Consider the following 25,592-nt stretch of genomic DNA (forward strand, 5'->3'; position numbering starts at 1 on the left):
CCATTGCACTCCAGCCTGGGTAACAAGAGCGAAACTCCGTCTCAAAAAAAAAAAGCAGTTTCAGGAGTAAGGATGGAAGTTAACAACGCAGAAGGCTTAGGAGGGAGCAAAAGGTGAGAATTTAGAAAACTTAGCAGAGAAGTTTGGCAGTGAAAGGAAGGAGGAAAATAGGAGAGCACCTGGAATTGATAACGGAATTAAATAAAAACTTACTTTCTCCTCCTCCCAGACAAGGGAGAGTTATGCTAGTATAATCAGTTGAAGATAACCACCTCTTTACGCCTGGAACAACTGTGCCTCTCACTTTTCCACAGAAATTTACAGACTTATTATCAATTTCCACTTTGTCCAAATAAAATACACCCAGCAGTTGAGCTTAAGTTCTGAAATTCAGACTGCTAAATGATTGTGTTCACCAAAACACTAAGTAGCTAGCTGTTACCACATTCCCAGGTCACAAGGACTATGCATGCCATGAGCCACTGTGACTTGAGTGTGCTGTCGCACGAACGTAGCCCGCAAAGCAGCCCCTGCAGACTTGTAAATCTACCTACAGATTTGTGATTCACTCATAGCTGCCTCTCATTCATTCACCGTCACTTCCTTCCTCTGGCAACTCCACTAGCACTTCAGGTAATCCTCACAAAAATAATACACCTGATTTGCTTTCCATATGCTTTTTCCTATGTGACTTTTTTTTAAGGCATTAAACACAGGATTTTAAACACCTAAAACTTTTCTCTCCTGTCATCCATATTCAGACTACTAGTGCTATTTCTCCATTCTTTCGTCACAAATTATTTTTCCTTTTTTCTTCAAGATAGAATCTAACTCCTTAAGCTAAAATGAGGAAGTTAAATAAACTACAATATTTCTCTTATTAAAAAATAAGTAGAGGGCCGGTCGCGGTGGCTCATGCCTGTAATCCCAGCACTTTGGGAGGCCGAGGCGGGTGGATCACGAGGTCAAGAGATCGAGACCATCCTGGTCAACATGGTGAAACCTCGTCTCTACTAAAGATACAAAAAATTAGCTGGGCATGGTGGCGTGTGCCTGTAATTCCAGCTACTTAGGAGGCTGAGGCAGGAGAATTGCCTGAACCCAGGAGGCGGAGGTTGCAGGGAGCCAAGATCGCGCCATTGCACTCCAGCCTGGGTAACAAGAGCAAAACTCCGTCTCAAAAAATAATAAAAATAAAAATAAGTAGAAATAGTAACCATGTATCTTCCTAGGACATTTTCTTACCTTTTTTCCATTTCCTCTTGAGCTTTAGATATTTCTGCCATCATTTCACTCTGTGAGGGCAATGTTTTTAGCCCTAAAGATAAAAATTAAAATTTTAACTGTAAAATTACCTCAGTAGGAACAATAATCCTATAATCCTATAAACAATTACTATGCTATGGGGAATTCAGAGAAATACAGGATAGTTTCCTGTACTCAAAGAGGTTATAGTCCACTTGAACACCTTACTCTACCGCCACCACAATATACTATTAACATCTGTAGCTTACTGTGCTTAGTCTGCTTTGGAAGAGATTTCCCCTACTCTGACTTCCAACCAATATCTGCCTCCTCCTTAATGTACTCTTTCAATTGGGAAAAAAATATATAGATATGAGAAAATGGCCTTAAAAGTATATGGAAAATCATTTACAAAGTTAAAGGGCAGGGGAGTAGGGAAACACACCTGTACCTGTATTCTTGATAACAAAGAGGCCTTATGTCACAGAAAGAGAAGGAAGTAAAAATAAAATCTTTTTTTTTTTGAGACAGAGTCTCACTCTGTCACCCGGGGAGTGCAATAGTGTGATCTCAGCTCACTGCAACCTCCACTTCCCGGGTTCAAGTGATTCTTCTGCCTTAGCCTCCTGAGTACCTGGGACTACAGGCACACACCACCACACCTGGCTAAATTTTTTTGTAATTTTAGTCGAGACAGGGTTTCACCGTATTGGTCAGGCTGGTCTTGAACTCCTGACCTCAGGTGATCCACCCGTCTCGGCCTCCCAAAGTGCTGGGATTACAGGTGTGAGTCACCACATCCGGCCAAAATAAAATCTTAATCACGTTTTATGCCTAAAGTCCTGTGGAAGTTAAACCTCACCTTCTAAACTTGTTTCTTTGATAAGGGTAGAGGTTAAGGCCAAGAGGAATTCCTAATACCTAATCTTTTTTATTTTTTTATTTTTATTTATTTTTTTTAAGATGAGGTTTCACCATGATGGCCAGGCTGGTCTTGAACTCCTGACCTCAGGTGATCCACCCACCTCGGCCTCCCAAAGTGCTAGGATTACAGGCGTGAGCCACCGCGCCTGGCCAATACCTAATCTTGACTGATAAACTTAAGTACAATACACAAACAGTTCCAGTAGTAGGAATTATATACCAAGGACAGGACTAGACAAAGGCTGAATATAAGTCAGTATGAATAATGCTAAGCTTAAACAATTAGTTGTATGCCCCTATAACTAGGACTATGCCATGTAGAAGATTTTGGCCACATCCAGTCCTAAGGTTGACTGGAATTACATTCTATATTTCATAAAATTGTGGAATATAAAATTTCAGAATTGTAATATATTTTACCTGATACAAGCGTTCTTTCTACAAGTACTCTAACCTGGTGGTTATCTCATTCCTCCTTAAACATCTCTGGTGATGGGTATCTACAATAATTATATCTGAGGTGATGACAGAATTATTTGACTGCTCTAGCTGCTGGAACATTATTATTTTTTATTAACCCCAAGATCTCACTCTTTGCCTTTGTACCATTGGACCAAGTTCTGCCTGCTGGAGCCACAGAGTTTGATCTTAATACATGACGGCTCTTGAAACATTTGGAAACAATTATCATAACTCCTTTAAGGCTTCTCATTATCAGGCTAAACAGTGCAAGTTTCCCATATAATGGGTTTCACATTCTCTGCCATTTGGTCGCCCTTCCCTGAGCATACTCTAATAACTATCCTGGTGGATCCCTCTTAAAATATGGAACTCAGAAGTTCAACACTCTGAAATAGGCTTCTGTGGTTTTCCATGTGTTTTTACATTTTAACCATGGGAATTATTACTTATCTTCACAAATCAATTAGGAAATACTGAAATGCTTCATTTAAGATTAATCATAGGTCTCTTTGAAGAAATGCATTTTAAAGTTAATTTCCAAATTACTTCTCTAAAACCACAAGTTTAATTTCTTTTTTTAATCAGCTTTCTCAGGTTGAACACAGGTTTTACTTCTATTAGCTAGAAACATGAAGGAGGAGTTCTATTTCTTGATTGTGATTCCAATCCCAATTCATAAAAGAAAGAAAAAAAAACAAAAAACCCTACCTATTTATTTATCTATCTGTCTATATATAGATAAATAATGATGTATATACATCTTAGTCTAGATCTCATGGGGTGAAAAAATGTAAAAAAATTTTAAAAAATTTTAAAGATGTACACATCTTTTTACCTGTATACCCTGTGGTGCAGTTAGGTCTTATTTCATAAATTTTGTTTTTGCAGTGTTTCTTTGTTTAGACACATTAGTTTTAGCATATTTCTTATCTCCCTCCATGTCTTGCTCCCCATCTTAGATTCCCATTCAAATGAATGGCCTCAACACCTGAACAGATTCTTTTCTGTCTCTCTTCTCCAACATGCTTCTGTCACACCAAATTCTTCAGATTTGCCTGTGAAATTTCATTTAAGTCTGGCTCCTCCAATTCCTTTAGATTGTCATTACCTTAGTCTAAAGCCCTCATGATGTCTTACTGAGACTTTTACAACAGGCTCTTACTGATCTATTTCTCATTTCACTCCCCTCTAACATATCTTCTAAACTGCAAACATGATTTGACTCCTCTTCCAGTTAACATCCTTCAGTGGGTATCTACTGTGTATATGAAATGCAAACTTCTTGATATTACCTGTGAATATCTCTAGCTTCATTTTCCTTCATTCCTATAACACTTTATTTACCAGCATTTTGAACTACTTGCAGTTCCCAGAACCCTATTTGTTCTGTCACTTTTCTCTAACTTTGCATAAATAGTAGTGATTATTTCCCTTCCATGGCCAAGATTTCCTTGTCCTTTTAGTAAATTCCTATGTAGTTGTAGGGAAAATTGGGTACTTATTGCCCATTGCTCCCATAGCAGCTCTTCCGCATTGTTACTGGAGCACTTGCTTAGGATATAGATGAATATCTGCTGAATGAACAAATCAATAAGTGTCTGTTTACTTGTCTGTCTTTAATGTGGTTTGGCTGTGTCCTCACCCAAATCTTATCTTGAGTTGTAGTTCCCACAATCCCCATGTATCATGGGAAGGACCTAGTGGGAGGTGATTTAATCACGAGGTGGTTGCCCTCATGCTGCTCATGCTGTTCCGGTGATACTGAATTCTCACGAGATCTGATGGTTTTATAAGGGTCTTCCCCCTTCACTCCATACTCATTCTCTCTCCTGCGGCCCTGTGAAGAGGTGCCTTCCACCCTGATTGTAAGTTTCCTCAGGCCTCCCAGCCATGCAGAACTGTGAGTCAATTAAATCTCTATCCTTTATAAACTACTCAGCCTCAGGCAGTTCTTTATAGCAGCATGAGAACAGACTAATACAGTCTTCCTTGCTTGACTCTGTGTTCTAGAAAGATGGGGATTTTCTGTTTGGTCGCATTTGCATCTCTAGCCCCTAGCAGAGGGCCTGGTACATGCCAAGAGGTCAGTATATGTTATCTGAACAATGTTGAAGAACTGTGAGGAAGATCTTCCAATGGATCCAAGACAAGGTGGGAAGGAAGAGAGCCTGAACTATATTTCTGTGGTCGTAGGCCTTCAGTCTGCTGTCAGCCTAAAGCAGGTTGTATCTGTGTAATCCTGACTCGCCCCTCCACATTTCAGTGTATAGCTAATGTTATGAGAGAAGAGATCTGGCTGCCATTCTGCAATTCCAGTCCAGTGTTAACATAACTCGAAATTGGCTAAGGTAGCCCATAAGCTGAGATCCTCAGATAAGAAGTTTCTACAAGAGAATTTAGAACTTCATTTACCTCAAGGCTAAACTGGTATTTATTAGAATAGAGATTTATTAGATACCTCTTATGTGCTAGGCACTTGTCTAGGCTTGCAATACAAAGGGAAATAAACATGCATCCTTTACATAAAGAGCTAACACTATACTACTAAGGGAGGGAAGAAATACACATAGACTTTTTCTATACAAATAAAAGGTAAAGGGAGGGCATCCCAAGAAGAAAGGACAGTGGAAGCAAAAGCACAGGGTACAAGGGTACCTGCTGTGTTTGCTGCTTAGTGGGTACGTCATCCAGTGCATCTGGAGTATTGCAGGAAGTATGGTAAAGACTAGTGAAAGATGGCTGGGCGTGGTGGCTCACACCTGTAATCTAAGCACTTTGGAGGCCAAGGCAGGTGGATCACCTGAGGTCGGGAGTTCAAGACCAGCCTGACCAACATGGTGAAACCTCGTCTTTAAAAAAAAAAAAAAAAAGACTAGTGAAAGATTGGGCCTGAAATTGGAGGCTGTATCCAATTTGTGGAGGAACTTGAATGCCATGCTATGACATACTGCCTTCTTGTGATCCAGAGAGCTGGTGTAACTTGATGTAGTTTTCAGGGAAAGAAAGTTGCTGAGTGAAAATAAAACACTTGCAAGAGCTGCAAAAGAGGCAAAGAAAACAAACTGTGTTTCATTTCAGTCAAGGCAAGGAAGCAAATTCAGTGTTCCAGAAAAGAGTAGAATATTTTCTTTGCAAGAGAACAATAATTCCAGACAACAGGGGAAGAAGGTTTGGTAGGGGACAGACAAGGAAGGAGGCAGGCTTTCTTGGGCAGACATGAAAAAATGGGAAAAACTGGCTAACCGAAAGGGTTTTAAATTGGCATAGTGAAGGGAGAATTCAGGGAAGAGAAAGGTAAGAATGTGGGAGGCAGACAGATTGGCCATGGACAGAATAAAAAACCAGAGTTCCTGTTGGGAGTCTGGTAGAGTTACAGAACTCTGAAGATTTCTTCCTTTCAGGTATTAGAAAAAAGCTGGAGGAGCCGGGCGTGGTGGCTCATGCCTGTAATCCCAGCACTTTGGGAGGCCGAGGTGGGTGGATCACAAGGTCAAGAGATCGAGACCATCCTGGTCAACATGGTGAAACCCCGTCTCTACTAAAAATACAAAAAATTAGCTGGGCATGGTGGCGCATGCCTGTAATCCCAGCTACTCAGGAGGCTGAGGCAGGAGAATTGCCTGAACCCAGGAGGCAGAGGTTGCGGTGAGCCAAGATCGTGCCATTGCACTCCAGCCTGGGTAACAAGAGTGAAACTCCATCTCAAAAAGAAAAAAGAAAAAAGCTGGAGAAATTAGCACGAGGCTTCTGCTAGCATAGGAAGCTGGATTTTTTGTACATTTTCCCTAGGATCCCCTAATCTCATAGTCATAATGCAGAGTCTTGCAAATACTCCTATTTCCTCAATAATTTACTTGGTCCTGAAAAAGAGTCCCAGTTGCTTAAAGTGTAGTAAGATGCTGTAGCCTGTTTTAATGAACCATTCTCCCTTGATTTAATTGACCCAATTGAAAGGTCACTTTAATATGACTAGAATTAGGCCAGCCTAATGGGCTATTTGCATTTGACCACTTGCATAGTGCTCTCAGGTAGTACATAATCTGCTGGATAGGACTGGGAGTGATCGAAATTTGGAGAAATTGGCCGGGCGCGGTGGCTCAAGCCTGTAATCCCAGCACTTTGGGAGGCCGAGGCGGGTGGATCACGAGGTCGAGAGATCAAGACCATCCTGGTCAACATTGTGAAACCCCGTCTCTACTAATACAAAAAAATTAGCTGGGCACGGTGGCGCGTGCCTGTAATCCCAGCTACTCAGGAGGCTGAGACAGGAGAATTGCCTGAACCCAGGAGGCGGAGGTTGCGGTGAGCCGAGATCGTGCCATTGCACTCCAGCCTGGGTAACAAGAGCGAGACTCCATCTCAAAAAAAAAAAACAAAAGAAATTTGGAGAAATTTAGAAAGGTTGTTGAACCATCAACTTTAACGCCATTGCTTCTTTTTTTCTCTGCTACCATAAAGATTTTCACTAGGGAAAACAAAAAAAGCTGTAATTCCAACAGGAACGCTGAATAGTTTTAATTGATTGCTAGTAACAATAGCAAATTTTGTTATAACAACCAAAGAATCAGTGAATTTCTTTGGAAGGACCCTTAAACACCGTCTTGTTTCTCTCTATTCTGAGACCTGAATTTACTTCATACCCCTTCCGCCCCCTGCCCAATGAGCACCCAGTCATTTGGCATCCTTTTCCTATTCTGCTTAGAATTTCAGAAGCTGCCAGTCCCATCATGAGATGGCACAGGCTGATAGGAAAAAGGTTTTAGATTTGTTCTTAATGGTAAGCTGATGTGCAACCCTCAAGATTTCACTCCTTGATTCTGGTTTGACCCTTTGAAGCTATACTGAGTAAATCCAATCCTTCTTCCATGGACCATTCCTTCAGATATTTGAAGGGAACTCTCATAGCTCTCCTGAAGTTTATCTTCTCCAAGCTAAATCTTTCTCCAGCTTTTTCAGTTGTACTTCAGATGGCATGTTTTCAAATCCCTTAAACCATTTTTCTCTCTCCTTATTTAATGCACTTCAGCTTCACTTTAAAAATGTATCATTAGCCAGGCGCGGTGGCTCATGCCTGTAATCCCAGCACTTTGGGAGGCCGAGGTGGGTGGATCACGAGGGCAAGAGATCGAGACCATCCTGGTCAACATGGTGAAACCCTGTCTCTACTAAAAATACAAAGTATTAGCTGGGCATGGTGGCACGTGCCTGTAATTCCTGCTACTCAGGAGGCTGAGGCAGGAGAATTGCCTGAACTCAGGAGGCAGAGGTTGCGGTGAGCCAAGATCATGCCATTGCACTCCAGCCTGGGTAACGAGCAAAACTCTGTCTCAAAAAATAATAATAATAATAAATAAATAATAAAAATGTATCATTAGGTGTGGTCTGGCCAGTCTAGAGAACAATTGTAATGTTGTTAAAGAAGCAATGGTGTTAAAGTTGATAGTCCAAAAAAAATTATAGTTTTTAATGATGCTAGATATAATTATTTCTTTGGAAGCTATATCATTCTACTGACTCATATTAAACCTACTCGCCCCCTTTTTTTTTTCATGTACTCCTAGCCAAAACTGAAAGAGGGAAAATATAGGGAAACAGAATTTGGGAGGTTGACTACCCTACATTATAAACTAGTCTCCAACCAGGTCTTAATTTTTGGCCTAAATCAAGTCATACCATTTCTATATTTTATTTTATCTATAATGAAAAAAGATAAACCTATTTTACTTCACAAATATATGCCAGTTGCCTAAAATCTAGATGAGTAAATTCTAATTTAGAGTGCACATTGGAATCACTGGGGAACATTTTTCTCAAAGATTTTATAACTGCCCCACCCCAGACTTACTAAATAAGCATCAGCAAGGATGGCATCAAAGCATGCATAGCTTGGAAAAATTTCCCAGGTATGATGTATGTCCATGGTTATAATTGGCTACTTTAGATTCACTCAAAAATAGATTTTTCTGTACCAACTTTGTGCTAGGCACTGCTGTAATCATACATGCTGTCTCTAGCTATTTAAAAACAAGTACCTAAACAGAGGTAAACATATCACCAAGTAATTAAGTAGTCTATTTGCATGGACTTACCTTTAAATACCTGAGTGGCCCAGCGTCCTTGGAGCTCTGAAATGGGCATAATGGCTCCTAAGGGCTGAATCAAGCCTATGATTGCAAGAGTTGGCCTCTCCAGGTTGGGAGGGAAGACCTTTTTATACAAGGATATCTTGTTTTTGACCACTGTGACAGAATCTTCCAGAAAAGGAAAGGCAAAGGTGTAGCCTGTCGCAAAGATGACAGCATCAATGTCATCCTCCCTGGAGCCATCCTCAAATATGGCAGCTGTCTCTGTGAATTCCTTCACATTTCCTTTCACTTTCACCAGGCCAGAAATGATACGATTTGGCAGTTCATCATTTACGGTTGGATGCTGACTCAGAGCTCTGTGAGTGGTGGTAAAGATCAAGTGAAGGAGAAATGAGAGAAAGAGAAATCAGTGCCATGTAAGTAAAATTTTGCCAATAATCTTCACCTTGGTCAATGCATGAAGTTTGGGAAAGGTCTGATTTACACTAGCTTGGTACAGATCAAGATCAGAGCTGAAGTTGGACCCTGGATGGCACTGAAAGGGAGAGTGTTGGAGGAGTGAAGGAAGAAGAGTCTTGTCTGAGGAGTGCATGTATGATTTCTCAAGTTACAGTAATGTTCTGTACGTGATATGATAAGGTCACAGGCCAATAGTTTCTATCCTCATATCAAGAAGCCTGACAGAACTAAACTGTCAACATTCTGTTCAGTCTCTTTTCCAGTTTCAAAGGCTCAAGAGCTAGCTTTAGGCCACTATTTTCCAAACTGTATAATAAATTACATGTATGTAGCAATTTACCCTTTATAAGTTGCTTTTACATGCATTAACTTATTTGACTCTCTCAAAACTCTATGAAGGAAGCAGAATAGGTGTCATTATCCAGGTTTTATAAATGAGGAAATTGAGGCCTAGAAAAGTTACGTGACTTGTCCAATGTTACACAGCCTAGGATTTTAGAATTTATCTCAAAGTTGTTTTCAATGAATTATCTTGGAGTACTTTGGGCCTGTTATTGTTTCCTAGGGACAGCATAGGACACAGATACTGGAAACATTGGGTTGGTGCAAAAGTAATTGCTTTTTTTGATGAAGTCTTGCTGTGTCACCCAGGCTGGAATGCAGTGGCGTAATCTCCACTCACTGCAACCTCTGCCTTCCAAGTTCAAGCTATTCTCCTGCCTCAGCCTCCTGAGTAGCTGGGACTACAGGAGTGTACCACCATACCCAGCTAATTTTTGTGTTTTTAGTAGAGACAGGGTTTCACCATGTTGGCCAGGATGGTCTTGATCTCTTGATTTCGTGATCCACTCGCCTCGGCATCCCAAAATTCTGGGATTACAGACATGAGCCACTGCGCCTGGCCTCGCCTCACATTACTTTCTTTTAATAATAATAAGGGTGGTTTCCAGTGTCACGGATCTTTCTAAGAAGCTGTCTTTTTTTTTTTTTTTTCTTCTGAAAAAGACCTACTCCTTTTCACCTTATCTATACCACCTTATATAGGTGATCAAATTTAGCATCGTTACTGTGGGATAAACTGACATCATGTGGCTTTGATGTGACCCACTGAGATCAACGTCACCTGTGTAGTCTATGTGTCAAAAACATTTAACCTGAATATAATAAAGGAAAAAAACTATGCAAGTCTAAATTTAGAGAGTTTCTACAAAGTCTCGCTCTGTCGCCCAGGTTGGAATGCAGTGGCATGATCTTGGCTCACTGCAACTTCCACCTCCCAGGTTCAAGCAATTCTCCTGCCTCGGCCTCCCAAGTAGCTGGGACTACAGACACACGCCACCATGCCTAAAATGCAAATTTTTGTATTTTTAGTAGAGATGGGGTTTCACCATGTTGGCCAGACTGGTCTCGAATGTTTGACCTCATGATCCACCCGCCTCAGCCTCCCAAATTGCTGGGATTACAGACACAAGCCATGGCGCCTGGCCTGAAAAACAGTCTTAATGCCTGAATACTAAGTGAACTCAACTTCAGACAGAGCTGTCCTGGCCTCAGGAATTTTATATATTTAAATTACCACTATTGGTTTGTTGCATTTAGTTACAGTTTGACACTAGGTCGATTGTGTTCTGCATTCCAACCTCATGATTTCATCTTTTTCTCCAAACTTACCCCTTTCACCAGCAATACCACCATCCATCCATACAGTTGCCCAACCCAGAAAAACATGAGTCTTACATCTGGTGACCAAGCCTTTTCCCTTTCTCCTCTTACATCACCAGAATAGTTTGATCTACTCTTTATCTCAGATGGATGATACAGTTGTCTTTAGGACCTGCTGTCCCATCCCACTCCCACACTATTTTCAAAATGGTCATTCTAAAATGTATGTATTATTATGTAACTCCATTGCCTAAATCTTGAATGGCTTTGGACTGTCTTCATTCCACACTTTTTATTTAGCAGAGCAAAGGTTTTCATGCCTGATGAACCTGGACATGTATTCAGTCACTCTTCCATCTTTGCTATATGGTCCAGCCATACCTGACCACATGCAGGTATTTTTTGCTATTCCAAGACTTTGTTCCTATAATTAGAATGCTATTCCCCTACTCTATTTGTTTGGCTATCTCCTATATTCAACAAAGCCTCAATTTATTTTGCAACCACCAAAAACATGCATGCTAAAATAATTAGGTGAAAGGTTTTTGGGAAACACAGTCTCCCAAATGTCACCCCAGTGATTAACTTCAAAGGGAAAAATATATTTATACTGGAGAAACTTGGTGGTATCTATACCACCTTATACAAGTCATCAAATTTAGCATCATTACTGTGGGATAAACTGACCTCATGTGGCTCTTGATGTGACCCACTGAGATCATCACCTATGTAGTCTGTGTGTCAAAAACATTTAACCTGAGTATAATAAAGGAAAAAGACTATGCAAGTCTAAATTGAGAGACTTTCTACAAAACAATGCCTTGGGTTCTTAAAAAGGAAGCCCACGTCAAAGAGAGAATTATTTCAGATTAAGAGAGATTAAAGAGTCATGACAACTACATGTAATGGTGTGATTGATTACCTGATGGGATACTAGATTTAAAAATATTTTTTTAAAGCCATATAAAATATTATTGGGGCAACTGTGGATATTGCCAATGTATTAGATAATGTATTTTAAATTTCCCAAGTGTGATAATTATATGATGGTTATGTAGGAGAATGCCCTTTTTCTTATATGATATACACTGAAGTATTTAAAGTGTCTTAATGACTGCAACGTACCCAAATGGTTTCAGGAAAAAAACGTACTTGTGTATGTATGCTCTATATGTGTGGATCTCTCTACAGAGAGGGGGAAGCAGAGGAAGCAAATACAGCAAACTGTTAACAGGTGAATGAATCCATGTGAAGGGTATATGGGTTCTGATTGGGCTTATTATTTTGCAACTTTTGTATAGATCTGAACATTTTAAAAAATAAAAAATTGCAGGTAAAATAAATTTAGAATCAGTCTCTAGAATGTTTTCCCTCCCTGGCTCCTCACCCTTCATAGCACTCTGTGTATTTCTTTATTATACTCTGTTCTCTTTCTTCTCATTAGAGTATTTAAGGTAAGATCCATTTATTGAGTCTGCCATTTATTACTCATGTTGCCCTCAGGAAAATTACTTAGTTTCTCTATGTCTTAATTTTTATATTTGTAAAATGTAGATAGAAAATTGTGGGCCAGGCGTGGTGGCTCACGCCTGTAATCCCAGCACTTTGGGAGGCCGAGGCGGGTGGATCACGAGGTCATGAGATCGAGACCATCCTGATCAACATGGTAAAACCCTGCCTCTACTGAAAATACAAAAAATTAGCTGGGCACGGTGGCGCATGCCTGTAATCCCAGCCACTCAGGAGGCTGAGGCAGGAGAATTGCCTGAACCCAGGACGCGGAGGTTGCAGTGAGCCAAGATCGCGCCATTGCACTCCAGCCTGGGTAACAAGAGCGAAACTCCATCTCAAAAAAAAAAAAAAAAGAGGGCCGGGCGCGGTGGCTCACGTCTGTAATCCCAGCACTTTGGGAGGCCGAGGCGGGTGGATCACGAGGTCAAGAGGTCGAGACCATCCTGGTCAACATGGTGAAACCCCGTCTCTACTAAAAATACAAAAAATTAGCTGGGCATGGTGGCGCGTGCCTGTAATCCCAGCTACTCAGGAAGCTGAGGCAGGAGAATTGCCTGAACCCAGGTGGCGGAGGTTGCAGTGAGCCGAGATTGCACCATTGCACTCCAGCCTGGGTAACAACAGCGAAACTCCGTCTCTAAAAAAAAAAAAAAAGAAAAAAAAAATTGTGGCGGCTAAAGCAACTCCATCTTAGAAGCTAATCTACTATATTGACTTCTGATCAACCTCAGTTCCAGGAATACCTCTGAGATTTCCAGTTACTCTGTTGTTTAAGAGCATGTACTTACCTTTAATCCCACCCATAGGGCAAACTCCTACCCATTCTCTCTGAAGCATATGTGCCCCTCCCTTATAGGATATAAGGCACATTGTATCCTGGGTGGGGAGATAATGGTATGGGGATCTAACATCTTGTCTCCCCACTGCCTGAGACACAGACGTGGCTTCTGTTCTTCAGTCCCTATTAAATGTTTCTAAGAAACTGAATTTGTCAGCTTCTTTCTTCAGCCTCTCAGCTTCCTCAGCCTTTGGGGTAGGTTTGCATAGACCTCCTCAGTGTGAAACAAAAATAATACCAACTGATGGGGCTATTGTGAGGATTAAGTGAGATACTGCCTGTAACTCATTTCGCACTATGTCTATCTTGTAGAAAGTTCTCAGAAAGGTGAGTGTAATGTCTATTGCCATTACTATTATGTCTTTTATCTCTGCATTTCATGCCCACGTATGAATCTGATTTCAGATTCTATGGGTTTATAGGTTTTCTTTTCTTTTCTTTTCTTTTTTGAGACAGAGTCTCACCTTGTCACCCAGGCTGGAGTGCAGTGGCACAATCTCAGCTCACTGCAACCTCTGTTTCCAGGGCTCAGGCGATTCTCCTGCCTCAGACTCCCGAGTAGCTGGGACTACAGACAGGCGCCACCATGCCTGGCTAATTTTGTATTTTTAGTAGAGATTGGGTTTCACCATGTTGGCCAGGCTGGTCTCGAACTCCTGACCTCAGATGATATGCCTTCCTTGGCCTTCCAAAGTGCTGGGATTACAGGCATGAGCCACCATGCCCGGCCACTATGAGTTTTCTTAATGTATGGGTAGAGGTAGCTCTACTATTAGCAAGTGTGAATAGTCCTTATTCTTGTGCTTTGGACATTACCCCTGCACTCCCATCCTGGGGACATACCTGTGTTTAGGCTTCAGGCCAAACATTTCATGGTCAAACCTTTGGTTCATCTGTCTTTCCAAATATGTGTTTGCTAATGACTGGCCACAGATCTTCGACATAAAATATTTAAGTCGAGAAGAGAACAACACATCAAAAGGATATCCATAGTCTCCTACACGATTCAAGATCCAAGCCCCTCTCCTGGTGCTGAGGAAAACCTGGGACATGGGAGAAATTGTTTGCCTTTGTCACTCAGGATCACAAACCTTCAAAAGCACCCCAATTTTCTTCAAGAATCATTTCAAACTCATTAGTCTGGCTTTTTTTTAGCCCCTGCACAATCTTTGTGGGTTTTTGTGTTTGGTTCCTGCCATTTTCCTTCTCAAACACTAAACTTACAATTAAATTGGTGTATCTACTGTCCAAGAATACGTCTTGCTCTAATCCACCATCTCATTTCTGTTTAGTGCCATTATGCCTGCCTGGAATGCCTTCTCTCCTCTTAACTCTCTAAAGTCTGTTCATTTTTTTTTTTTTTTGAGACGGAGTTTCGCTGTTGTTGCCCAGGCTGGAGTGCAATGGTGCAGTCTCGGCTCATTGCTACCTCTACCTCCCAGGTTCAAGCGATTCTCCTCCCTCAGCCTCCTGAGTAGCTCGGATTACAGGCATGCGCCACCATGCCCAGCTAATTTTGTATTTTTAGTAGAGATGGGATTTCTCCATGTTGGTCAGGCTAGTCTTGAACTCCCGACCTCAGGTGATTCACCCACCTTAGCCTCCAAAAGTGCTGGGATTACAGGCATTAACCACCAGCCCAGCCCAAAGCTTGTTCAGTTTTTTTTTTTTCAAGTATCACAGTGTTTATTGATAGATACAAGTATATAAAATCAGGGCATGAACATGACTTGATAAATTAAGTAGACTTAATTTCAATACTATAATAGGAGGGACCAATTCAAATTCTCACCATTTGTTTCACACCCACAAAAACCACTTCAAGGGCATTAACGATCTCTCAAAACTGATCAGTTTTGTGCAAGTAAACCGTGTTTCTTTTAAAAAGACTTGTGCACTTGCCCAAGCTCAAGGATATTAAAATCTAGCACATAAAGCCCATTACTAGAGGTAGAAATACAGGCAATATACTATTACTGCAACAACCATCAATTACAGTTAAGAATTTTTCTGTAACAACCAAATGGATAATCAAATATTGCAACAACTCAAGTATTACTGAGCAAAGTGCATTTCTACAGTATTCAGTGTTGCTATTCAGTTTCTAACTTAAAACAGCCTATGATAACTGGCAGCAAAGAAGGTCCTTGCAATAGACTGCCTCTGCCTGAGAACTTATGATGTAATTATTGCATGCTGCTAATATACTATCTAAGCATTAAAGATACTCCTAAAATATTTGATGGTAGACTATGATTAAGACCATTTCACTACAAAAAAAACCTTATGCAGAAGGAAATCCTAATTGACGTGCTTCTGGTTTAAATACTGTTAAAACATTACAGCGGAATGAATTTTCGCAGTGGTTAGGTCAAATGCAGTTACATCATAGCAACAGTATGTTTTGCACAATTTAAGGCTTTGGCTGGTTTTAGTCAGCTTCTTCCTCTGATTCTTCTTCTTCAGCAGTTTCTAGCCAGGTTAGCCATTGATTCACCTGGAACAAAGCCTTACCTTTTCCCAGAAACTCTTGGATTATATCTTCTTTCCAAGCCAAGAAAGCTTCTTCTTCAATAATTTCCATATCATAGAAGTGCACAAAAAAGCGAAGTAACATGCCTTTTGGGAAGTTGCTGTTATAGCAGTGCACCTGAAGAGCATACAGGGCGCTGACTTGTAGATCAACATGATCATGAAGAAATTTCTGCATTACTGGCTTGAAAGAAAGTAGTAGTTGTTTTTCCTGCTCTAACTGTTCTTTGGAAGAAGCAGAGGAAGAATCTGTTTCATCGCTGGGGGGGTTTACTTCACTAGAAATGTACTGTAAGAAGTTAGTCATTAAGATGTTCACAAATTCTTTATCTACATGAAGTGTGGAAGAGATGTTTAATCCATTTATATATGGTTTGAGGGGATGGATCCAACTTTATTTGCTTCAACAATTCCTTCTCCAATTTGAGGAGTGGGAATAAGAAACTCAGTCCCTTTCCTTCTAAAATCTCCAACATGCGGTCCTTGTTCTGATCAATTTCTGGGAGCATTTTCTGCATATTGACCTTGCTTTGTTGAAAAAGTTCTGTTAACCATTCTCGATCTTGTAATTTAGCTAAATGCTGAAGGCAAAGTAAGAAGAGAGGAAAATGGGTGCCACTTTCCAGTGGTTGAGCTAGTTCTGAAATGCTCACCAGCTCTGAAATGATGGCACGAGCTGCAAACTGTGCTAAATATGATTTCACTAAGGGGATGTCAACCTCCAGTTTGGGACACTGGTCCAATACATTCAGGAAAGCCTGCATGAAGTTGTCACTTGTGGCTATCCCTTCCTGTTTGAGTAAGCTGATCAAAGAACTTGCTTTTTCTTTATCTTCATCGCTTCTGTCTAGTGACAGGATGATTACTTTGCTTAACATCTCAGGAAGAAAGTGTTTAGAAGCCCTCATTTCTCTTACACCACTGACAGCCTCATTTGCATTTCCACTATTCAGATACTCAGTCACAACAGTTTCCTTTGTTCTTCCTTTGATGGTGGTGGCTTTTTGCTGGTCTCGGCAGGCTTTTCCTGGATAAGTGGTGGATTAGTTTTGAGACCAAGCTGAGGTGTCTGTCCCAGAGGTGGTGTTTGAGTGCGTGGTGGTTGTGCACTAGGAGGAATCATAGTTATCTGGGGCTGAAGCTTTGGCACTTGATTTTTATTCATTAGGAACGACTGAGCAGGCCTCAGGCTAATCTCATCTGCATTAAGCTGTCCTTTCTTAGAAAACCGAGGTGGCATATCCTTTGACTGTCCTTGCAGCTGGGATAAGAGTCCCTGACTCTGGTTATGGTACAGCTGGCTTAGCCCCTGGCTTTTCATAAACTTGCCTCCCATCTCTCCAAACTGCGATTGTGTGGGAGGCATGATGTGTCCCCCATGGCCATTAAAGAGTTGATTTGAACGATGACGTCCCATGGTGGGTGAAAATCTATCCTGGATAACTCCTGGACCAGTACCAATTCCGCTACCTGGCATTTGTCCAAACATATCAGCAAGTCCTCCAAGTGGGTCCCTATCCATTTTCATCCTGGGTGGCATGAATGGTCCTTCCAGAAAGAAGTCACTTCTCATCCCTTGAGCCATAGGAGCAGGAATAAACACCCCTAGATCTTTTACTGCATCCTGATGGATTTGATTGATCATCTTTGGTCCATTGTCAAGAAAAGCCTTGTGAGGAACCCAGTGGTGTTCTCGCAACTCTACGGTATCCTGCAGCAGGAAACGAATCCTCGCTGGCAATTCCTTACTTAACACATCAAGGAGCACATTCGGGCAAAGTACTGATCCATTAAGGACTTGGCTCATTCATGGTCTAATCTAGGTCCCACTGTCCTCATTATCTGACAGAGGCACTCCAAATCCTCTCCCATATCTTTGAGTTGGACTCTCTTCTTTTCCAAAAGTGTTTTGATGCACTTATGAAGGATAGATTCGTGAATAAGATCAAGCTTGCCAAGCTCTCCATTGAATTTGATGTTTCTCAACATCTCGATCTTAGCAATGGCTCTCTGTTCCTCCTCCTCAGGGAGGAGGGGGTTTTCACGCTTATCATAGACATCAACATTTCTAGTTCGGTTTTCAAATTCATCTTGTAATTTGGAAATTAGGAGGCGTCTGAATGTGGTGCTTTGCTTCTGTCCTGGTTGACCCTCTGCTGCTGGGCCATCAAAGGTTGGTGCATCTTCTGCCAATCGTAGACATAGCTAAGCATACAGTGAGCTATACTTTGGCTCTTCTAGGGCTTTGTCCACAATCAGCAGTATGACCCCTTTAAGGATGAGTTTAGACTCTACACCCACATTGAGGAGCTCAAGGCATAGCTTGTCAAACTTTTCAGGAGTAAGCTTATTTAGTATGCCTCTTACTTTCCTGAAGATTGCATCATGTTCTTTTTCGTTTGCGGAGTTGTCATCTCGTCTAGTGCTTCGTGCAGGAATCCATTTCTGAGCGTTTTGCCCTGGGGTTTTCCCCAGGAACTCACTGTTGCCAGCAGTCTTGGGATAGTGCTGAGGTGCACCCCTACTTTCTCCTCCGCCCTAAGAAGCACTGAAACAAGAAGCACCCCCTTCTGCAATCGCACTCTCCACTTTGGCGGCTTGACAACGAAGAATCTTCACCGAGAACTCAGCAGCTGCTACTGCAGCTGCCTCCTCAGGATCCGGTCGTTGGGCATAGGGAAGGGAGGGGAAAGGGGAACGGAAAACAAAAAAAGGGGGAGGGAAGGGGGAGGAAGGAGTCGGGGACGGCCTGAAACTCTCAGCTCAGAGGAGTCCCTGCTGCAGCCACCACCCAGTACCCGCTGCCACCTCCATAGAGCTCCGACTCACTGCTCGCTTGTTCAGTTTTTAAGACCCAAATCAAGACTGCCTCCACCATGAAGACACCACTGACCATTCAGGCTGACAGTTTTTCTCTCCATCCTTTGAACTTGTCTAGCACTTATCACCTGTAGAACTCATTAAAAATCACGGAATGGTAAAGTTGAAAGCAGCTGGAAACCATTTAATCTAAAACCCTCATCCTTTTCTGTTGACATTTGCATTATTACAAAAACCCCTGCTATTTATCATTTGTGTTGATATTTAACTTTCTACACTCTTAATCTCTGTCTCTTCAAAGGTATTTTCTCAAGGGTAGGAGATATAGCCTACACATCTCCATAGCAGATTATCATCACTTCCATTTATTGGGATTTGTGGCCTTTAAGTCACTGTGCTAGGTCCTTCATCTATATTACAACAACCTCTTAAGGGAAGTATTGCTACACCCATGTTATAGATGAGGGGCATGGAGAAGATGAATAACTTGCCTGAGATCACAGAGCTAGTAAGTGGCAGAGCTGAATTTCCAACCCAGGTCTGACTGACTCCAAAGCCTGTGCTCAAGAAATGTTTGATTGATTATTTAACAGAGAAAAATTAGATTGCTAGTAGAATAATAGAAAGCTTGCTAGTCTTTCTGTGTCCTCTGCTGGCTAAAATCCATGTTCAGAGCTGATAAAGATTTGATATTCAGTTACCTGGCAAAAGGATCACTTTTTCTACATTATGAAACTCTCTGGAGATGGCTTCCAGATTGTAAGATGTATAAGTACATTGCTTCAAAGTCTTTTTGTCTAAGATGGCCTGTCTACAGAGGGATAATTGTTTACCTCATAAATCTTACCTCACCTATGATGACTGGAAGCGCTGGGATAATTATGTACTTCCACATGTCACAGTTGAAAGAGCATATATGGTCTTAGAAATTGAACAGTTTTGTGTGCTGGCTATATAACTTCTGATGAGTAATGAAAACAGTCAGAACCCTAATAAAAAGGCTTCCTATTTATGAAATAGTAACAATAATACATATACACAAGGCTGTTGTGATAATTAAGTAGTGTTTTTGTAAAACGTATGGTATGTAATAAACACTTGATAAGTGCTTAACAGCTGTCATATTTCTCATTTCAGTTTTCTAAATTTGCTATACCTTGTTTTAAGCAAGTAACATTTACAAATCAGATTTATAAGGAAAACTGTTTCATCAGTGTAATCTTACATGAAATTAATCTCGAAAGAAAGGGATGTTTTCTCTTTACAAAAGCATCCACTAGAATTATCTGAAAAACTTCCATGATATATTGAAATATATAGGTTCATTTAAAATTTTTGATTTATAAATAAATCCTCATGAATATAATTTAAAATGTAAAGCAAAAAGTTAGAACTCAGCAATTGAGTTTCTTAACCTCACGTTGTTGGTGTGACAGTGTTGCCTTTGCTATGCAGATACACTTTTCCTTTGCATTTTCACGGGCTTTCTCACAGACACAGCCGCCTTATCTGTACCCACACAAAAACCCTTTGTTATTTGGTAACCTGCAATTCCCCAGGGCAGGTAAGGCCAAGCTCCCTTAGAACTGCCCATCTGAAGGCCAGGTGCGGTGCCTCACACCTGTAATCCCAGCACTTTGGGAGGCCGAGGCGGGTGGATCACGAGGTCAAGAGATCGAGACCATCCTGGTCAACAAGGTGAAACCCCATCTCTACTAAAGATACAAAAAATTAGCTGGGCATGATGGCACGCGCCTGTAGTCCCAGCTACTTGGGAGGCTGAGGCGGGAGAATTGCTTAAACCCAGGAGACGGAGGTTGCAGTGAGCCGAGATCGCGCCATTGCACTCCAGCCTGGGTAACAAGAGCGAAACTCCTTCTCAAAAAAAAAAAAAAAAAGAACTGCCCATCTGAAAAACCAATGATATTAAAGAAGGCTCTTGCCATGGGTCCCCATTCCATATTTTGCACATTCTTCTACCATAACACGCATACATGTTTTAACCCTTGTTTACATAATTAATTATTTTTAATCCTTGTTTATATAATTATTTCCTGATAAATGTTTGTTGAATTAATTCATGAAGTAACATGAAATCATTTTTGTGGCTATAGATGAGCATAGTACTCAGAAGAAGTGTTTTTTGAACAAAGTTGCTAAGAGTCATTTAACAGAACTGCAGCACTAAGCTTCTAATTAAAATAAAACAATTTAAAATGTATTTGTAGAGAGGCACTACTTAATCAAAGTTACCAAAGAACAACCAAGAAATTTACCTATTGCCAATAGAGTTTGGCCAAAAGAAGAACCTCACTCTCAATACCACTTTCTAACAACCTCTCCCAGCAATCACTTGATCTTCATCAAAGACAAGGGCACACTCTGAGAAGATGCCTGGTTAGGATAATGAGCCCAGATTGTAGCCATGATCCAGTTCCTTGGTGTGAGGCAGCTGCATGATGGAACTCTAACTGGAAGCCTTACCTCCTCTATTAGCATCAGTCACAGTGTTGCCAACTAAGGTCATGAAACCAAGCCCAACATTTGCCACTGGCACTGGTGGGCTATGTGCAGGTATCCCTACTCTCCCTACTCTCTGTGGGGACCACCTGCAGCTTCCGTGGGGAAACTGAAGCTACAGTGAAACAAAGTAATTAATTGACTGATTCCAACCTGTTTGGCTGTGTGGCTAATCTCCACAGCCAGATCCCCTCCAGAATTCCCAATGCCAATTATAATGACTCTCTTTCCAGTGAATCCCTCTGGGTTCTTATAGTCTCGACTGTGGAAGTACTGCCCTTTGAACTTCTCAATTCCTACAAGAGAAGGGAAAATAAGTATCAGGTAATGGTTTATATGATGGGTATCATTTGTCAAGTCACTTGGTCTTTTTGCAGACTTAAGTTTAAGCACATATTCTCCAAGTGTTCTTGCTTTAAGCAGCTACTTTCTTGCCTTTCTCTCTTTTTTTTTTTTTTTTTTTGAGACAGAGTTTCGCTCTTGTTACTCAGGCTGGAGTGCAATGGCGCAATCTCGGCTCATCGCAACCTCCGCCTCCTGGGTTCAAGCAATTCTCCTGCCTCAGTCTCCCAAGTAGCTGGGACTACAGGCACATGCCACCATGCCCAGCTAATTTTTTTTTGTATTTTTAGTAGAGACGGGGTTTCACCATGTTGACCAGGATGGTCTCGATCTCTTGACCTCGTGATCCACCCGCCTCGGCCTCCCAAAGTGCTGGGATTATAGGCGTGAGCCACCGTGCCCAACCACTTTCTTGCCTTTCTCAATATTTTTGCCTATTTTCTTTTCCTGTAGCCTCAGAGTAATACTGTGTGATTTTCTTATCATATGTACTTTGCTTAACTCAGGATGTGTTTGTATTTTGGATTTATAGACTATAAATACAAACTGCCTCAGAAAACCTCCATTCTGTTTTGTCTTTTCATCCCCTTAAATACCTAATCCCTGGCCGGGCACGGTGGCTCATGCCTGTAGTAATCTCAGCACTTTGGGAGGCCGATGTGGGCAGATCACAAGGTCAGGAGATCAAGACCATCCTGGCCAACATGGTGAAACCCCATCTCTACTTAAAATACAAAAAAATTAGCTGGGCGTAGTGACGCGTGCCTGTAATCCCATCTACTCAGGAGGCTGAGGCAGGAGAATCCCTTGAACCAGGGAGTCGGAGGTTGCAGTGAGCCGAGATCATGCCATTGCACTCCACCCTGGTGACAGAGTGAGACTCCATCTCAAAAAAAGAAAATCTGCTCCCATTTCACTTACAGCACATATATTTTTATATACTCTAGAGTAAACGGAGAGTGCCTTTTTCTTTCTTTAATGAAAATCCAGGCCAAAGACTGAAATTCTTCAAGCTTTCATTTCTTCTTTAGAAACTCAATATTTCGGTTTACTTTATTGCTGAAAAATTCCTCGTTCAACATAATGCTCCTCAAGAACTCCAACATTCTTCCTTCTGATACTTAGAAAAACTAAAGTCATTGTAAAACTAAATAGACCTCAAATTTTGCTCTAATCTCCAAAAATTACAAAAAATGGGAATAACACAAGTTACCCCAACATCTTTCTGGGGAACATGAAGAATTAGGATAAGTCTTATTTCATTCCAAAGTAGGAATTACTCAGACCATAGTCCTCCCATTTCTCAGGGGTCAGGTCACAGGCATGGGTCAAGGGTCTTCCATCATGGCAAGTTACTCACCAGGGAAGCTTTCCAGAGGTAGATGAGCATCGGTGTGATGGCCAGTGCAAACCATGACTCCATCAAAGACATCCGTCTCCTTTTTCCCTTCAGACTCAGTGACCACTTCCCACTGGCCTGAAGTTGAGAAATCAGGCCGCTTTTTCACAGTGCACACAGTGGTCTGAAAAGGAAAATGGTAACCACAGGGGACACCCCTGACATGACTCTCCTTGCAGAATCTTATACAGAGGGCTGATATCACAGGCACGCACTCTCACATAATGGGACCCATGCAGGGATATTTGATTTTCATACTCCACAAATAAGAACTGTTTTGTTTTGGGCTGTGGTCAGAACGAGAAAACTTCCACAAGGCAGAAAAAAACAATGACGTAGTGTTGGCAGGCTAATGTACCTTCCTCTTCTAGAAAAATGCGAGTCCCTAGGCCTTTTAGTCCGTGTCCTAAGGCACTGTAACACCTGAGTAAGCCCGGGCTTCTCCTGTGCTTTTATGACACTCCACGCACTCCATGCCTATTCTTCTCCTGACCCCCAAATGTCCTGAGAACTTCTGATGTCTTCTAACCCCAGGTTCTCTTCTCCTGGCTAACTTTAAACACATGACTGAGATATAGGGCTCCTTTTCCTGGTAGGGAGAAAAACACCTAATGGCTCTCATTTTATATAAATGAATGTCCGTTTGACTCCCATAGATACCCATTTTACAAGGAACTACAAAGAAAGAGGCTGTGAAACACGATAGAGGTATGATTATAGCTTTTTGAAAAATAATAAATACGGATTACTCTATTTAGGCTAAGGAAACACTGTGCGCTTCTCAGGGCCTTTGACCATAATGTCTTGGACTAATAGGGACACCACCCCTGCCTGGGCGCGGTGGCTCATGCCTGTAATCCCAGCACTTTGGGAGGCTGAGGCAGGTAGATCACCTGAGGTTGGGAGTTCGAGACCAGCTTGACCAACATGGAGAAATTCCATCTCTACCAAAAATACAAAATTAGCCAGGCATGGTGATGTGCACCTGTAGTCCCAGCTACTCAGGAGGCTGAGGCAAGAGAATTGCTTGAACCTGGGAGGTAGAGGTTGAAGTGAGCCGAGATAGTGTCACCACACTCCAGTCTTGGCAACAGAGCAAGACTCTGTCTCAAAAAGAAAAAAAAAAGGCGGGGGGCATACCACCCCTGCATGTTTTGGCCATCCGGCACTATTTATAGTTCCTCTACCATGTTCTTTTACACAGGCTGGTGCCTCTGCCTAGATCGCCCTTTTATTCCTTATTTGGTAGATTCCTACTCACCCTTCAAGACTCAGCTTTAAGAAAACTTTATCTCCTTTAAGAAAACTTCCCGGGAACCTGATACTTCGTGCCCTGATGGGTTCAACATCTCTCCTCTGAGCTGCAACATATACATTTCTAGCATTTGTCCCCACGTAACTCTTTATTTTTATTAATTGTATTTATAATACAATTTTTCTTCATTTTTTATCCCCTTAACTAGACTATAAAGTTACTGATTTTTCCTTTATGTCTTTGCATTTTCAATACTTAATATGATAACAAACTTGTGAGATAAGTATTGTTTAAACAAGTGAAGAGAAGCACCATTGGAATGTAAATGACTTACTTTAGAAGTTATCACTAGATGTTTTCATTTTGTTATTGCCGTTAAGCAGAAAAAGGCATGACTTAGCAGGATGATCACAAGGCAGAAGGCGTGGACTTTTTGCCAACTGTCAGAAACATCTGTTCTTTTATGAATGGTCAGAAATTATAGAAAAGTCATAGAATATTTTAGAGCAGAAAGGAACCACTGAAGTGATCCAGTACAATCATCTTGTTTTACAAACAAGGAAATTTTAAAAATTGAAATTGAGGAACTTGCTTGTCTAACATCTAAGTTAGTCAGTGGTAGGGAAGGACCAGAATTCAGGTCTTTGTTCTGCAATTCCATGTTCTTCCCTCTACACCAGAGTTAATTACCCAACAACTACACTTTGCTGGGTTTTTATGATGTTCATGTAAACAAATATATTGGAAAGTACTTCTGAAACTATAAAAGGGCTAAACAGTCATGAACAAGTTGTAGAACCAGAAGGTTTTAAAGTTCCCATACCTATCAGTTCCCTTCCGTAACGGGGAAAACATTTCCCCTCATCTGTTTTATTTGCAATCAAATAGTGTGAAATGAAGGTCATGAAAACACTCTGCCAGGTGACTTCCTGTCTATGGAGCCAAAATATATGAAAGAAAGACCTTCACTTGAATATTCTTGAGGAGCAAGGAGGACAAAGAACGGAGTTTTTGCCTGAGTAGATAGATGCATGTGCACGTCAAGCCAATCTTTAGAAGTGAATATTGGTCATTAAAACCACATTATTCATTTACTCAGCAAACAACTTCAAACACAAAGATACCCACAACATTTTCTACCTTAAATCGAATATACTTTAGAAGGTCAAATTCTTTAGCATACATCCTGAAATACTGCAGGACCTGGGCATTATGCATGAAGTTAGGATAATGATCTGGGATTGGATAGTCACTGAAGCACATCATCTCTTTAGAAGTATTGATGATCACTGATTTGTAAATACTGGCCCTTCCTTCTTCCAGATTTTCCTGCAATAAATAGAAAGTATGCTTAGCAACTTGAGAATCATCTTTATGATTTGTAAATATGAAAAAGTTTTCTGAAAGAAGAGTCAATTAAATCACTCACACACACACAGACACACACACACACACACACACATCTTCCAGTATTTGTGCCCATATGTAGTCCTTCCACTTGAATCTCATTTGTCTTTATGGCTTGCTTTTGACCAA

General features: G+C 41.2%; 2 protein-coding genes and 1 long non-coding RNA gene across 13 annotated transcripts in view; 1 reads left to right on the forward strand and 2 right to left on the reverse strand.

Moving 5' to 3' along the window:
• The window catches only part of LOC135272314 (uncharacterized), a 57,052-nt gene that overhangs the window by 9,164 nt on the left and 22,296 nt on the right, over nucleotides 1-25,592 (forward strand). For 5 of the 8 annotated variants that reach the window (XR_010340465.1, XR_010340467.1, XR_010340461.1 and 2 more), the window contains exon 2: nucleotides 9,016-9,133. This is a non-coding gene — a long non-coding RNA (uncharacterized LOC135272314). Of the gene's footprint in view, nucleotides 1-9,015; nucleotides 9,134-9,741; nucleotides 9,829-23,457; nucleotides 25,588-25,592 lie in introns of those variants that run through there. The other 3 variants (XR_010340464.1, XR_010340460.1, XR_010340462.1) reach the window with 3 other exon arrangements.
• Nucleotides 1-25,592, reverse strand: part of FMO5 (flavin containing dimethylaniline monoxygenase 5) — a 39,709-nt gene that overhangs the window by 2,810 nt on the left and 11,307 nt on the right. For all 4 annotated transcript variants that reach the window (XM_012471983.3, XM_012471985.3, XM_012471982.3 and 1 more), the window contains 6 exons: nucleotides 25,197-25,385; nucleotides 22,763-22,925; nucleotides 21,214-21,356; nucleotides 14,032-14,231; nucleotides 8,721-9,073; nucleotides 1,246-1,318 (listed from right to left, as the gene is read on the reverse strand). In XM_012471983.3, coding sequence (XP_012327406.1) covers nucleotides 1,246-1,318; nucleotides 8,721-9,073; nucleotides 14,032-14,231; nucleotides 21,214-21,356; nucleotides 22,763-22,925; nucleotides 25,197-25,385 — 1,121 coding nt within the window. The remainder of the gene's footprint in view (nucleotides 1-1,245; nucleotides 1,319-8,720; nucleotides 9,074-14,031; nucleotides 14,232-21,213; nucleotides 21,357-22,762; nucleotides 22,926-25,196; nucleotides 25,386-25,592) is intronic.
• LOC105730645 (eukaryotic translation initiation factor 4 gamma 2-like) lies at nucleotides 14,848-20,249 on the reverse strand. The gene is given in 4 exon segments (XM_064370767.1): nucleotides 14,848-16,076; nucleotides 16,078-16,699; nucleotides 16,702-17,473; nucleotides 17,476-20,249. Coding segments are annotated over 4 exon segments (2,085 nt in total). The 5' UTR covers nucleotides 17,710-20,249; the 3' UTR covers nucleotides 14,848-15,619.

This window comes from Aotus nancymaae, unplaced genomic scaffold, assembly GCF_030222135.1.
Source record: "Aotus nancymaae isolate 86718 unplaced genomic scaffold, 86718_ANA_hifiasm-v0.15.2.pri h1tg000108l, whole genome shotgun sequence".
Classification (NCBI taxonomy): domain Eukaryota; kingdom Metazoa; phylum Chordata; class Mammalia; order Primates; family Aotidae; genus Aotus; species Aotus nancymaae.